At 42.3% G+C, this 15,709-nt stretch overlaps 1 protein-coding gene across 5 annotated transcripts in view; it reads left to right on the top strand.

Annotated features, from left to right (window-relative positions):
• The window catches only part of JADE3 (jade family PHD finger 3), a 102,269-nt gene that overhangs the window by 54,337 nt on the left and 32,223 nt on the right, over window positions 1–15,709 (top strand). For all 5 annotated transcript variants that reach the window (XM_079764939.1, XM_079764938.1, XM_079764940.1 and 2 more), the window contains 2 exons: window positions 618–674; window positions 1,456–1,532. In XM_079764939.1, the coding sequence (XP_079621065.1) occupies window positions 629–674; window positions 1,456–1,532 (123 nt within the window). In that variant the 5' untranslated portion in view covers window positions 618–628. The remainder of the gene's footprint in view (window positions 1–617; window positions 675–1,455; window positions 1,533–15,709) is intronic.

The raw sequence follows: 15,709 nt of genomic DNA, 5'->3' as shown, positions 1-15,709 counted from the left end.
CAAGGAAAGACACTTGTCCCAATTGAAGTTTTGGTCAAAAGCATCATGTATTTGAACAATATAGGAGCTTTCTATACCATTCCCTGCAGTACATCAGTAGATGTAATTTTCAATTTGGCTAGTTGTTTTGGGGATAAGTGAGAAAGAGGGAGAAAAGGCAGGCCGAAGAACAGTGTGGTTGTGCTCTTCCAGATGGCACATACCTCACTTGTTCTTTCTTCAGCCAATCATGTCCCGTGCCTTTCAACCTTGGCTCTTGACAGTTCTGCCTTTGCTACTGCCTTTTCCCTTTCTGCTCCTCCTGGCTTGTGAGGGCCCCATGCCTGCCCCCTCTGTTTGGGTGGACATGGGTCATGTGGCCACATCTGAAACTCCAGCCAATCCTATGCTATTCATCCTCTGCTTCATGGACTTCCTCCTAAGGCTAATATCTGTCCTCACCCAGTCTTTGACACACACTGTATTGGAGAATTTGGTGGTATTCTTCTCTCATCACTCTAGATCATTTGAGAATATTCTTGACAGAAATCATTTGATTGGCCTGCTGCTGCTGCCAATTTGGGGTGTGTGTGTGTGTGTGTGTTGACTATTTCATTCAGTATTGTTCTCTTTCCCAGGATGCTACAAAATGAAGCGTCGTAGAACTTTCAGCACCAGTGACAGTTCAGATGGCAGTGAGTAGAACCAGCCAACAGCTGGTAACCCCTGTATCTATACTCCTTAAGGATTTCTTCTTTGAGTTGAGGACTACCTGTTTCATCCTTCCTTCAGTGGTTAAAAAAATAATGTTTTTAGGAAAGAAAGCTTGGGGTACCATTTGTTTATTCATTTAAATTCCATTAGTAATTGATAAGTTAGGTGGGAAAATTGGTTTTGTATGGCATATAGCATTTGTTTCTTACTTTTCACTATCCTAAAGAAATGCCAAATCTAATAATGATTTAACAGTGTTTTTCCAGAAAGGAAGAAAAGAGCATAAATTATAGGCCCTCCAGTTCTAATTATAGCTCAGGTACTAAATGTTTGACTGGATGAGTCATTTGTAAAAGGCAACAACCTTATTAACAATAGCATTTGGGGAAGTGCTGAAGGATATATACATTACTTGTTCTACATTTTTAGTTTTTTCAGTTGCTTTTGCAGATACTTTTTCTCCAGGTGGAACATGAATCATGTTATTCCAAAATGTTATAATGTATGATTATACCAAATCAAATCTCCTCAGCATTAGCATTGTTGAAGCTTTTGCACACTGGGAGATCACCTATAAATGTCATTAAACTCCATTATGGGGCTTTTTTGGTTGTAATTTAACTTTCTTCCGTGTTATGTATGAGATTACTGTGTTCTTCTCCATCATATCTTTCATATTCTCTTGGATGACATTTAGTTATAGGGCATCTAGTTATATTGCAGGTAATAAGTCTCAGTATTTTTTCTAATTATTTTTTGCAGGTCCTTCTACTTCTCTTATTGGCTCAAGGTATAGGAACAAGTCAAAAGTTCCAAATGAACACAAGAAATCTGCTGAGGTGAGATCAGATATTCAATTTTTAGACTTAAAAAAAAAAGATAGCTGCCTTCTGTCTACATACCTACAATACCCAGGTCTTGGAGATGAAAGGAGTAAATGATGTGCCAATGGATAGGCTTGTTTCTGATGAGTTTTTGTTTTGTTTTTCAAGAAAGATTCTATTTTCTTTTACCCTTTGGGAAAACAGTAATCACACTGTGATTTCATTTTTGGTAATTACAGTTAAATGCCTGGCTTTAGAATATAAAGCCTCCCCTTAGCCAAGAAGTCAAAGGGAGCTAGACTTGGGGAATTGGGAAGGACCCAAAGATCTGGCCTATGATTGTAAAAAGCTGAGTTGGTAGATGGGAGGCAGTGCAGGAAGGGATAGATGAGGAAGTTGTGGATGGAGAAGGGAAGGACCGACCAGGTTGGAGATCTGGGCTGTGATGGGTCCTCACAGCCTTCAGAGCACTGACAGCCCAAGAAGACTGTGTTACTCCTGGTGAGATTGGTCATGTTCTGCCCCAAGGGCAGGAAAGTGCCAGAGCTGTACTTGGTAATGGTTTAGTGGATCCTGTAGACTTTTCTCTGATAATTCAATGAGAAATTGACCTGCATATCTTCACTTCTACTACGAGTAGACTTCCTTGGCTGCAAAGGAAAAGAGGGTGTGTTAGTTAACTATTGCTGCATTACAAATTATCGCAAAACTAGTGGCTTAAAGCAGTACACATGTATTATCTCAGTGTCTGTGGGTCAGGAGTCGGCACAGTGTGCCTAGGTTCTCTTTTCAAGGTCTTTCAGGGCTGTAGTCTGTGTGCTGGCTGGGCTGTGTTCTCATCTGGAGGTTTGACTAGGGAAGAATTTGCTTCCAAGCTCTCTCAGATGGTTTGGAGAATTAATCTCCTTGTAGCTGGAGGACTCAGGTCTCTGGTTTATTTTGCTGGCCTTTGGCAGAGGACTACCCTCCACTCCTGGAGGCTGCTTATAGTTCCTTGCCATGTGGCCTTCTCCATAGACCCTCTCAAAACATGGCAGCTTACTTTTTCAAAGCCAGCAAGGGGAAAGTGTTTTGCTCCAGTCTGCTAAGACTGAGTCTTACGTAACATAAGATGATCATAGGAGTGACATCCCATCCCATTTGTTACAATCTATTGGTTAGAAGCAAGTCACAGGTTCTACCTGCCCCCCTATGGTGGCGTGGGGAACATTGCTTTAGGGTGTAAGCCAGAAGCTTACATTACCCACACATCTCTCTCTCCCTTTCTCAGAGGTCACTTTCCACTTTCATCTTTTGCAGGGATCTTCCTAGGCTCAGTAGAATATCAGAGTGTGTTTCTATGTGTCTGTGTCATACAGAAAAACTTATGAAAAAATGCACATAAACAGGAGCAGAATAAATTTCCTATCTATTCAAAGGAGGCCTTGACCATTCTGTAGAATGGTGACAAAGAAACCTTGCTGCTTTCCTACTTAGGACAGCCAGTCCTAGAACATAGAGTGGCTCAAGAGCTTTGGTTCTTAAGACCTGTCGCCTCTAGGTCAGTGAGAATAAGTCTTTTATTTCAAGGCATAAGGGGAACTGAGCACCTGGGAGCAAGTTTTTTCATTTATATTTTACATGCTGTTATAAAACAGAGAACCAGATATTATAGGACAATATAGAAACTTTACCACCATTTAGGTTCATTTACACCCCTGCCTTTATTATATAATTGTTTTAAATATTTTCTGTACATACACTGAGAATTACATTAGACAATATTGGAATATTTGCTTCAACCATCAAAAATTATTTATAAAACTCAAGAAGAGGATAGTTTATTATTTTATTCCTGATGTTCTAACTTTCCTTTTGTTCATTTACCTTCTGTTTGAAGAATTTCTTTTAGCCACTCTTTTAGGGTAAGTCTTCTAGTGATAAATTCTTTTAATTTTCTTTTATTTGAGAATGTCTAGGTTTCACCGACATTTCTGAAGGATATTTTTACTGATATAGAATTCTGCTTCGACAACACTTTCCTTTCAGCATTTGAGAAGTCTGCTGTCATTCAAATAGTTGCTCCCTTGCAGGCAATCAGTCATGTCTTTTCCAGTTGCTTTCAAGATTTGTCTTGGTCTTTTTTTTCCAAAGTTAGATTGTTGTGTTCTTGGGCGTAGATTTGTTTTGGTTTATCCTGTTTGGTGTTTGATCAGCTTCTTAAGTCTAGGCTTATATCTTCTGTAAAGTTTGGGAAATTTCCAACCATTATCTCTTCAACTATTCTTTTCAGTTCCACCTTCTTTCTCCTCCTTTTCTTGGGACTTCAATTTCGTGAATGTTATCTCTTTTGTTACTTTCCCACCGGTCCCTCAGACTCTCCAGGATTTTTTCAGTGTATATTCTTTCTGTTGATCAGATTGGGTAATTTTTCTTCTTCCCTTATTCTTTATTCTGTTCATTCCATTCTTCTATTGAGCCTCCCCTGCATCTGAGTTATTAAATTATTCCATTTCAAATTTTTCATTTGGTTATTCTTTATATCCTCTATATCTTTGCTGAAACTTTCAATTTATTCATTTCACAAAAGTGTTTGTAATGTCTCACTGAAGCATTTTTATGATGGATGCTTTAACAATTCTTGTCAGATAATTCTAACATCTGTGTCATCTTGCTGCTAGTGTCTATTGTCTCTTCTCATTCCCACTTCTTAGTTTGATGAGTGACTTCCCATTGTATCCTGGACTTTTTTGGAATTATGTTATCCGACACTAAGTCTTATTTAAACCTGTTTCATCAGGCCAGTGGGGAAGAGGGGTGCTGACTCTTGTCACCAGTTGCAGAATTGCTAGGCTGTTACCCTTGTTCTGTTATCTCTCTGGGAAAGGGGGAGGGTTACTCATAACTTTCCTTACTCCTTGTTGCCTCCTTGATAGCAGAGATGGTGGTGGTGGGAAGGGGATCACATTGCTGATGGGCTATAGTGACAGCCAGGCTCTCTACCCAGTCTCTGCTGCTATCACATTGAGGAGGAGGGGCACCTTGTGATTACTGGGGGCGAGTGCACGGCAAGGCCTCTCAGGTAATGTCCATGGACACCCCAACAATCTCCTTTTTAAAGAAGACGTTTTAAACATCTTTTTAAAAATATAGCCGAAACTGGTTTGGCTCAGTGGATAGAGCGTCGGCCTGCGGACTGAAGCTGTCCTGGGTTCGATTTCGGCCAAGGGCATGTACCTTGGTTGCGGGCACATCCCCAGTAGGGGGTGTGCAAGAGGCAGCTGATCGATGTTTCTCTCACATCGATGTTTCTAACTCTCTATCCCTCTCTCTTCCTCTCTGTAAAATATCAATAAAATATATTTTAAATATATATATATATAATTCTCACACCATACAATTTATCCATTTAAAGTGTATAATTCAGTAGGTTTTAATATATTCACAGAGTTATGTAACCATTGCCACAATCCAAGTTTAAACCTTTTCATCACCCCAGAAAGAAACCCTCTTACCCATTGGTAGTGATTCCCCAACGCCTACTCCCAGCCCCTGCCAACCACTAACCTAATTTCTGTCTATGGGTTTGCCTATTCTGGATATTTCATATAAATGGAATCATAATATATAGCCTTTTGTGTCTAGCTTCTTTCATCCAGGATAACATTTTTGGGTTTCATCCATGTTGTAGCATGTATCAGTACTTCATCTTTTTATTACTGAATGATATTCCATTGTATGGATGTATCACATTTTGTTTATCCATTCATTAGTTGATGGACAATTGGATTGTCTCCATTTTTAGACTGTTATGAATAATACTGCCAGGAGCATTCATGTACAAGTTCTTATGTGGACATTATGTTTTCAGTTGTCTTGAGTGACACCTAGGTGTGGAATATGGTAATGGGCTATATGGTAAATTTATTGAGCCATATGAGGGAATGCCAGATTTTTGCCCAAATAGGTTTCATCAGTTTACACTCCAATCAGCAGTATAAGAGGGTGTTTGAAGTTTGTTATTGCTGCGGGTACCAGAGACTTTGAATTCCTCTAGTGACCTTGGCTTTGAGCCTTCCCTGGGTGCTTGTCCTCAGAGAGATTAACTGTTGCAGCTCTCCCAGCTTTAAACCACTGTTGTCACTGGAGGCGTTAGCACGGTGGTGTAGAGCATGATGGGGGGATGGTGTTCTCTGGCCTTTGGATGGCATAGTGGTCCTGGGTCTGGGGGTGAGATGGAGGAGGTGGGCTTTTTGGATCCCACCCCATTTCCCCCTGTCTACCTGGAGCAGGTATCCTCTGATGTTCTCAGTCTATGTCCTTGAGGTTCGTCCTCCTGTAAATTAAGGCTGGCTTCTCCCTTAGATAACACAGGGAGGCTGAGTCTGGGTGCTCCCCCCCCCCCCCCCCCCCCGCACAGCACTAATGAATTTATACCAGGGCCCTCACTTGATATCTTTCAAAAAGATGAAGCCTTTTGTTCAGGAAAGGAGCCAGGGGCCTAGAGAACACCACGAGCGGAGCGTTCCTCCAGGTTTCCCCTCTTCCCTCTGAGAGCTGGGTTGGGTGTCTAGAGAAGCTTACAAAAGGGTGGAAACCTCCTATGGGCACCGCCCCCGGGAATGTCATACTCTCACAGGTGTCCCCATTTGGCCCCAGCAATTCATCACAATGCCTAGTTTAATGTTCCTGCTGTGGCTTCTGCCCTAAGTAAACAAATGCTCCTGTCCTTTGTCGCCCTGTAGGCATGCCTGTCTCTCTTTGAGTTGGCCATTTGTCCTATGACTCCTCTCTCGAATGGGTTCACCAAAAAAAGTTGTTAATTTGATGGCTGCCCTGCCTTCTTTTTCCTGTAAGGATGGGTTTCTTCTTTCTGACCCACTACAGGTCCAAGATGAAACCTTGTCTGTTTACTGGGTGTTAGTGATTGAAATGCAATGTAAATGATTTTTTCTGGGCCGTAACTGGCTGCGTTAGTAGATACACATTGCCTTTGATGTTTAGTGCTTTGGTGAGATTCCTGTACATGCCTTTCCCTGATCTCTCCTGTAGAGAAGAGTTTCCTGGGGGGGGGGGTGAATCCCATGTAGGGTTCAGGAGCTTCAGTACCTTCTAAAAATTGTATGCAGACTTTTAAGGGTATGTTTTTATCTGTAATTTTTTTTTCAGACTAGTAGTCGTCATTTGATTCTCGAAAGGGCCCATGCTACCTGGCCGGTGTGGCTCAGTCGTTGAGCATTGACCCATGAACCAGCAGGTTACAGTTCAATTCCTAATCAGGGCACATGCCTGGTTTGTGGGTTCAATCCCCAGTAGGGGGTGTGCAGGAAGCAGCTGATCGATGTTTCTCTCTCTCCCTCTCCTTCTCCCTCCCTCCCTCCCTCCCTCCCTCCCTCTCCTTTCCTCTCTCTCTAAAAAAAATCATTAAAAACATATTTTTAAAAGGGGCCCATGCTATTAAAGATGTTTTTAAAAAGCTAGTTGCCCTAAAAAAAGCACATAGGCCCTGACCAGTTTGGCTCAGTGGATAGCGCCTCAGCCTGCGGACTAAAGGGTCCCCGGTTCGATTCCGGTCAAGGGCATGTACCTTGGTGGCGGGCACATCCCCAGTAGGGAGTGTGCAGGAGGCAGCTGATCGATGTGTCTCTCTCATCGATGTTTCTAACTCTCTATCCCTCTCCCTTCCTCTCTGTAAAAAATCAATAAAAAATGTATATTTTTTTAAAAAGCACATAGGTACTATATGACCAATTTGACTTTATTAAGAAGTCTTCCATTCTTTCTCAGAAGCCAGGATATTTTCACCTATTAGTCTTGCTGGTATATAAAACATATGACCCTCTTAAAGGATTGGCTGCATATCATCTGTAAGCTCAGAGTCTCACTTCTTATGTCCCAAACTTTCATAGCAGCAGAGTGAAAGCTCATATCTTTTAACTCAGCAGAAAACACTGCAATACCCTCAGACAGAGCCTGTTTACATCACTTTATCTGTTTTTCCAACAAGCTAGATTATTTTGTTTTCTGGCCTGCAGCAGATAAAAAGCACTAAGCTTGCAAACGCACACTTATTGCACAAGAAGGGACATTGAAGGATGGGAAAAAAAACTTGCAAAGCAAACCTCGTGTCATCTCTTGTGTGAAAACTGCCCAGATCTCCAAGTCAGACTCAATTGCTCCCTCTCCTCCACTACCAGGATGCATACAACTCTGTTTGGTACGGGGTAGGAGGAATGATCAAACCTCCCTAAGCAACCCCGAAGTACATTGCTTCATGGCAATTGATGTTCCAGTTAATGTCAGCCCATAGCTATCAAAAATGTCCCATATTTGCCCTGGCCGGTTTGGCTCAGTGGATAGAGCGTCGGCCTGCGGACTGAAGGGTCCCAGGTTCGATTCCGGTCAAGGGCATGTACCTTGGTTGCAGAGACATCCCCAGTAGGGGGTGTGCAGGAGGCAGCTGATGGATGTTTCTCTCTCATCGATGTTTTTTTTTTAAATATATTTTTATTGATTTTTCACAGAGAGAAAGGGAGAGGGATAGAGCGCTAGAAACGTCGATGAGAGAGATACATCGACGAGCTGCCTCCTGCACACCCCCCACCGGGGATGTGCCCGCAACCAATGTACATGCCCTTGACCGGAATCGAACCTGGGACCCTTCAGTCCACAGACCGACGCTCTATCCACTGAGCCAAACCGGTTTCGGCTCATCGATGTTTCTAACTCTCTATCCCTCTCCCTTCCTCTCTGTAAAAAAAAAAAAAAAAAAATCAATAAAATAAAATAAAAATGTCCCATATTTTTTTATACGAAACTTGAGAATTAAACTATGAAAACCATTTCCATGAAAAATATTTGCATCATTTTTAAAGTTTTAAACTTAGAAGTCGCATATGCTTTGCTTCATGGGAAAAATCAATGTGTGACATAATGTCTTGCCAATACTGGGTACCTTTGTTACCGTATAAGAATAAGCTTGTATTCTTTTCTAGGTTTTTCTCAGCTCTGAGTGATTGATTCTTCTAGATAACCTGAAAATTGCTTAAAGTGAACTCTCTTTAGTTAAATATAGTGACGGTGTTTGCAGCTGTTTTTTTGGTGCTTTGGGGCTGACACATCTGTTTGTGGTCATTTACGTATAGTTTCAGGTTTAAGTGGCCGTGCACCAAAACTGATCAATCTCTTTCTGAGCCGTTCACAAGGACCAGACAGTGTTCCCCTTTGTGTCACACAGGAAGTAAATGTTTGGCTTTTCCTCTTAAAAAAAAAGTCGCAGAAATGTTCACACTAGCTGTGCTTTAAGAAACTGCCCACTGAGAGATGTTAATGGGAGCAGTAAAAGGGCATTTTCATTTAGTGGCTCTCGCAGGTTAAGCATTGATATTCTAATTGAATTCATAGTGAGTCCTCCTTTGTTTCTGCAAGCATCTGAGAAGCCAAGCTGTGCACGCACTGTTGGATTTGGCACAGTTTCTGGGCTGTATGTTAGCCTGTGAATCCCCTCTTTGACCATAAATGAGCAGTTATCTGGTAAGTATAAAGTCTTTTTGTTTTCAGGAACTTTTGGGGAAACTACCAGTGCATATAAAATAGGCACACAATTAAGAACGTGTAAAACTTCTCCACTTCATTACCTAGGACTAGGTCACTGTCGGTATCCAGATCCCTCATTCATAATCTTTAATTTAGCCACAAACGGCCATGTTTTATTTTGTGACGTTTCTGTGTTAGGTTTGATCAGATCATTGAATCGATACCCCTCCCCTGGGAACTGACCTGGAGGCCACTTCACAACCAACATTCCCTTTCGCTGAGACCGCATTCCACTTGCTGAGGCCATTATCCTTCCCCTCCAGACCTTCCCAGGATCTGGACCCATCCCAAGAATTCTCCACCCAGCAAAAGCCTGCCTAGAGTCCTTTAAAACCTCTGACTCCCCATCCCTGGGTGCTGGTGCCATTTGGGACTTTTCTTATCTGGTATCCAGATGGCCTAATAAATTCATAATTTTTAACCCCTTTTGGCCTCGGGCGTTCCTTCTTCAGTAACCCTAACATTCTGCATTACCTCATGCCCTGTAGAACGTTGGTTAAAGTTCCTGATGGAGCTCTTGCTGGGGAACCCTGTCCTTGGGAGCCAAACCATGCACGTTTTGGTTGAGCTATGAACTCACATCTCCTTTACCCCATCAGCATTTACTTTATGGACTAGATAGGAGAACTCAGCTGTATTTTTTTTTCTGCTTTTAGAAGTAAAACAAAGACTATGATGATAATCAAATAACGGCAGCTAGATTTTATTTAGCAGTGACCATGAGCCCAGTACCATGCTAAGCCATTTATGCAAATTCACCCATTTAATCCTTCTCAGATAAGTGTGATTACGATCCCCATTTTACAGAGGAGCAACAGAGACTTTAGATAACTTGCCCCAAACTATTAAGTGGTGAACCCAGTAGACAAATTCAGGTAATCTGTCCTGGGACCCATTTTCCTTTATTTTTTAAATATATTTTTATTGATTTCAGAGAGAAAGGGAGAGGGAGAGAGAGATAGAAACATCAATAATGATAGAGAATCATGGATCGGCTGCCTCCTGCACACCCCACACTGGGGATGGAGCTCGCAACCCGGGCATATGCCCTGACCGGGAATCGATCTGAGACCTGGTTCATAGGTCGATGCTCAACCACTGAGCCATACCAGCTGGGCCCATTTTCCTTTCTATAAAGATTTTTTAAAATCCTCACGTGAGGATATGTTCTTACTGATTTGAGAGAGAGAGAGAGAGTAAGCGGGAGAGAGAAACATTGGTGTAAGAGGGAAACATCTATTGGTTACTTCCCATATACACCCCCACCAGGGATCAAATTCAACCTAGGTATGTGCCCTAACCTGAAATCAAACCTGCAACCTTTTGGTGTATGGTATGACACTCCAGCCAACTGAGTCACCCAGCCAGGTCCTTTAAAGATTTTTAATTTTATTTTTAACTATATTAAAACATCTGCCTGGTTCAAACATCAAACCATGAAACAAAATACATCCAGAGAGATCTAGCTTTTGTCTCTCTCCTCCCTATTTTCCCCCTACCCAGCCAGTTAACTTTTTTTTTTTAAGTTTTAGGTTTATCCTTTTATATTTTCTTTTATTGTCTAAAGTTTGACATATGTCTCCTTTTTCCCCCATTGAACACCCCCCGCCATTCCCACCCCAGGCAAGCCCCCACCGCCCCAGTGTCTGTGTCCATTGGTTATGCTAATATGCATGCATACAAGTCCTTTGGTTGCTCTCTGAAAATAATATACAAATTGTGTGTTGTGTGTGCGCGCGCGCACGCCACTATATGTATATAAAACTCACACCTCACCTAGCCGGTGTGGTTCAGTGGTTAAGCATTGACCCATGAACCAGGAGGTCAGGGTTTGATTCCCTGTCAGGGCACATGCCAGGGTTGCAGGCTCAATCCCCGGTAAGGGGCGTGCAGGAGGCACCCGATCAGTGATTCTCATCATTAATGTTTCTCTCTTCCTTCCTCTCTGAAATCAATAAAAACATTAAACACACACACACACCACATACCTCTAACCAGGATACACTATAGCTATTTTATTTGTCTCTATTTTTAAATATATTTTTATTGATTTCAGAGAGAGGAAAGGAGAGAGATAGAAACATCAATGATGAAAATCATTGATCGGTTGCCTCCTGCATGCCCCCTTCAGGGGGTCGAGCCCACAACCTGGGCATGTGCCCCTACCCGGAATCGAACCGTGACCTCCTGGTTCACAGGTCAACACTCAACCACTGAGTGACACCAGCCGGGCTGTATTCATTTTAAAAACCTAAAAAATACCTTTTCTTATCAGAAGCAGATTCATGGGGCCAATCTAGCGAATACAGGGTTGGGGCAAAAGTAGTGTACAGTTGTGAATACGCAAAACACAATTTAGTCTTACATTATTGCTTATTGTATTATTTTATATGAGCAACTGTAAGTCTACTTTTGCCCCACCCTGTATATTTCACATGACTTTGAAGATATCTGCCTGAGTACTGAGCTCACATTCCTATCTCCTCTTTAACATTTTATGTTCTGCGTCATGCTTGAGATATTTGACGTCTATAGTAAGATAAGACAGGCTCTGCCTTGTGTAAAGATGCATCTCTAGAAACCTTGGATCTGATGCTATTTAATCTGGTCAGCTTATGAAATTGAAGTCAGGCTTATATGTCTGCTTTTTTTCCCCTCTAACGGCAGAAGGGAAAAATTATAATAGTCATTAGATTTAGTCTTCATTTGCTTAAGAAAAAACAGGTCTAAAAAACATAGGTCTGAGTTGATGGGTGTTCTTAGAGTCCCAGGTTTCCCAGACTTCAAAGAGCGCCTGTTCCTGAGGTTTGGTATTTCTGGAGTCATGCACAAAGGCCAGATTTCCTTGGCCTCTGCTTTCCTGTCTCTGTCTGGAGTCTTCAAGTTGTTCTTCTGTTTGGTAAATGTGTGTATTAGTTTCCTAGGGCTGCTGTAACAAATTACCACAAACGGGGAGGCTTACAACAACAAGAAATGCTTTTCCAGTTCTGGAGGCCAGAGTCCAAGTTGGCCAGGCTGTACTCCCTCTGGAGATTGTAGGAGAGATTCTGATGTTTGCTTCTTCCAGGTTCTGGTGGCTGTCAGCAGTTGATTGACTTGTGGATCAATGAGTCACTCCAATCTCTGCTCTGTGATCACACTGCCTCCTTCTCCTCTTCTGCCTCAAATCCCCATCGGCCATATTCTTATACAGCTCCCTCTCCCCCCCAATATTCCAGGATGACTTCTTCATCTCAGAAATCCTTAAATGTATATCTGCAAAGATCTCTTTTCCAAATAAGGTAACATATACAGGTTCCAGAAATTAGAATGTAGACATACATTTGGGGGGGGGGGAAGAGGGTGCACCATTCAACCCACTACAATATATTTCCAGGTTACTTAGGACATTATACAGGACAGATTTTTATCAGCAGTTCTATTAAACTAGAGACCCAGTGCACAAAATTCGTGCATGGGTGGGGTCCCTAGTGGCCATCGGCCGCCAGCCGGGGCCTCCCTTCATTCCACAGCACCCCATGGTGGTCAGCACACATCATAGCGAGTGATCAAATTCCCGGTAGGTCAAACTCCTGAGGGGACACTTTGCATATTAGACTTTTATATATATAGATATGAAGACATGATTTGTGCTATGTGATTTGATGCTGTGGTGTTATTAAACACAAAGCATGATTTTGTAGTCATTTGATTTATATTGTGAAGTATAGCACATAGAAAATATTGAAATGGTGCCCGGCCGGTGTGGCTCAGTGGTTGAGCATTGACCCATGAACCAGCAGGTCATGATTCGATTCCTGGATGGCACATGCCCAAGTTGTGAGCTCAATCCCTTGCAGGAGGAAGCCGATCTGTTTCTCATTGATATTTCTCTCTCTCTATCCCTCTCCCTTCCTCTCTCTAAAATCAATAAAAACATATTTTTAAAATAACGAAATATTTTAGGAGGTTGAAAATACTTGGCTCTAGTATTCTTTTTTTGTTTGTTTGTTTGTTAATCCTCACCCGAGGATATTTTTCCATTGATTTTTAGGGAGAGTGGAAGAGAGTGGGGAAAGGCAGAGAGAAACATCAATGTGAGAGAAACACATTGATTGGCTGCCTCCTGCTCGAGCCCGACCAGGGCCCAGGCCAGGGAGGAGCCCACAACCGAGGTACATGCCCTTGACCAGAATGGAACCCAGGACCCTTTGGTCTGTAGACCAACGCTCTATCCACTGAGCCAAACTGGCTGGGGCTATAGATGTAAGATAGGATTTCCCACACTACAGTCTTTTGTAGTTTAGCACATGTGTAAATTGTGACCACCACTTAACCACTGGCTCGTTAAAGGCACTCTAGTAATATATAGGAATGGTTTAGAGCAGTGGTCGGCAAACTGCGGTTCTGTTGACTAATGAGTTTGCCAACCACTGGACTAGACTAAATGTTACTGTGTAGTTGGAAGCTGTGAGGATTAGGCAGCTGTGGCATATTGTGTGCAAAGAGGTCAAGGGTAGTATATGACAGTGGTCGGCAAACTCATTAGTCAACAGAGCCGCAGTTTGCCGACCACTGGTTTAGAGTGGTCAGCAAAATGGTTGATTCTCTTTCTTCCACTAGCCACCCAGAACACTGAGCTCTGTGCAAAACATGTTAAATGGCCATGTATATGATCTTCTCTTACCCCCTTATACAAAGCATTATATGTTAAATCACCAGTTTTTGTTTTCTGTAGACTTAATTTTCTCCCTGCAGAGCACCCAATTAACTTTAATTGGCTAGGATTCTTGGTTAAGAAGGTAATATTGTTGCCACCTGGCCACCCATGTTTAAGGTTGGTGTTCTTCTCTGCTTTGCTCAGGTCATATTACTAATTCTAAATCAGAAGTGGGAAATCTTTTATCTGCCAAGGGTCATTTGGATATTTATAACATAACTAGTGGCCCAGTGCACGAATATGTGCACATTGAAAGGAAATTAATTAGAAGAAATATTTTAGTATCGCTGTTTGCCCTTTCTCTATAATAGAAGTGTCAACCAAATTCGTGATCGACAATGACAGATTGAAACACACGTGTGCGATTGGCACCAGCAAGAGCTTTATATGTATTGCGCATGTGCAAGTCAAATTAGCCTTTTATAGATATAGAGTAAACTTGCTTAATTAGACCTGCTTTCTGATGTAGCTAAACTTTTCCCAGCCCAGTGAAGCACCCCAACTTCTCTTTCAGGTAATTGTCAGCAACACAGCAGTAAATATCAACACAAAGCAGATTATTATTGTAGGTCACGCAGGGAGAACAAAGAGTAAAATATTTAACTGCAGCAGTGTTTGACTATATTCTGTGCAGTGAGAAAACCTGAAGTCATTTTCAAGGTCCTCCATTTCTTCTTTTCAGTCGGGTCAAATTTCTAAGCTTTCTAAATCTCCATTTTCCAGCTAATGAAAAGAAAGTAGGATTCCACCAAGTCTCCTATCTACCTACTCCAGGACTTCTGTGAGGATCAAATGAGATGAGGCACAGGAAAATGCTTCACAGACATTTAGTTAAAGTGTAAAATGTTTCTACCTGGCTATAAAGCAAGTCCTGTTCCTGGGCTGAAGAAACTGCAATGAGGCTAGTCTATAGGGAGAGGAAGCCAGGCAATACTATGTGATGGCACGACCCAGCGCCCACAGCAATCGTTGCTGTGCTGGGCTGGGCTGTGGGCTGCATTTTGCGCCATGGGGTCTCGGCAGTGTTGGCTGTGATTTGGTGGGCTGTCACTCCGGGGTGGTGGCAGGGCCTGTGTCCCACTTGGGGGAAGCCGAGTGTTGCTTTGTGGGCGCCAGGTCCATGGTGCCGTTTTTTTGTAAATGGCCAGTGCGCGTCTTGGCACCTCCCGTGTTGAGCATCTGCCCCCTGGTGGTCAGTGCGTGTCATAGCAACCGGTCAGACCGTTAGACACTTAGCATTTTATATATATAGATTCGCAGGCCATACAAAATTATCAGCTTAAAAATTAGCCTGCTATATTTCGTCAGTCATTTAATTAATGCACTACTAATGCCTTGGCAAGACCAATCAAATGATTTCAGGGGCCATATATGGCTCCAGGGCCAGATGTAGATGTTCTTCCCTAAGTGAAACCAATAAGCATTTGCAGAGTCGTCCCTGGAAAGTAGCAAATGGAATGAGTCCTTATTCATTTAAATGGCATCATTTGATTACGTGATAGTTCAGTCCTATACCCTGTGAAATGTCAGTTTGAATAGGACTGTACCAGCTGAGATTTAATTGCTTCATTGGAAAGGCTCTGTGCCTCTACTTTCATGCTACACACGGTCTGGCCAGTGTTTCTCCTCAGAGAACCTTTATTAGCGTTAAAGGCTAAAATGTTTGCTCAATAGCATCTCTTCCTTTGATCTTCTAGAAACGTGGGCACATTTGTCTTCAGCCTGCAAGTCGTTTCATTTTTCTTTTTTTTTTCAGAATTAGAAATTAGTAGGTGAGGTATGGACCAGCGTATGCTTGCTTTTATGTGACATTGTATGTCCTTGTTGCTTAGATGTTAACTGGGGCTCATCACTGACACTGTTGCAGGACTAAGGGCACACTTAAGAACCCAGGCCAGACTTTTCTTTCTGTTGTTGA

The sequence above is a fragment of the Cnephaeus nilssonii genome, assembly GCF_951640355.1.
Source record: "Cnephaeus nilssonii genome assembly, chromosome: X".
In the NCBI taxonomy this organism is placed as follows: Eukaryota; Metazoa; Chordata; class Mammalia; order Chiroptera; family Vespertilionidae; genus Cnephaeus; species Cnephaeus nilssonii.
This window is presented reverse-complemented; position numbering and strand designations above follow the sequence as displayed.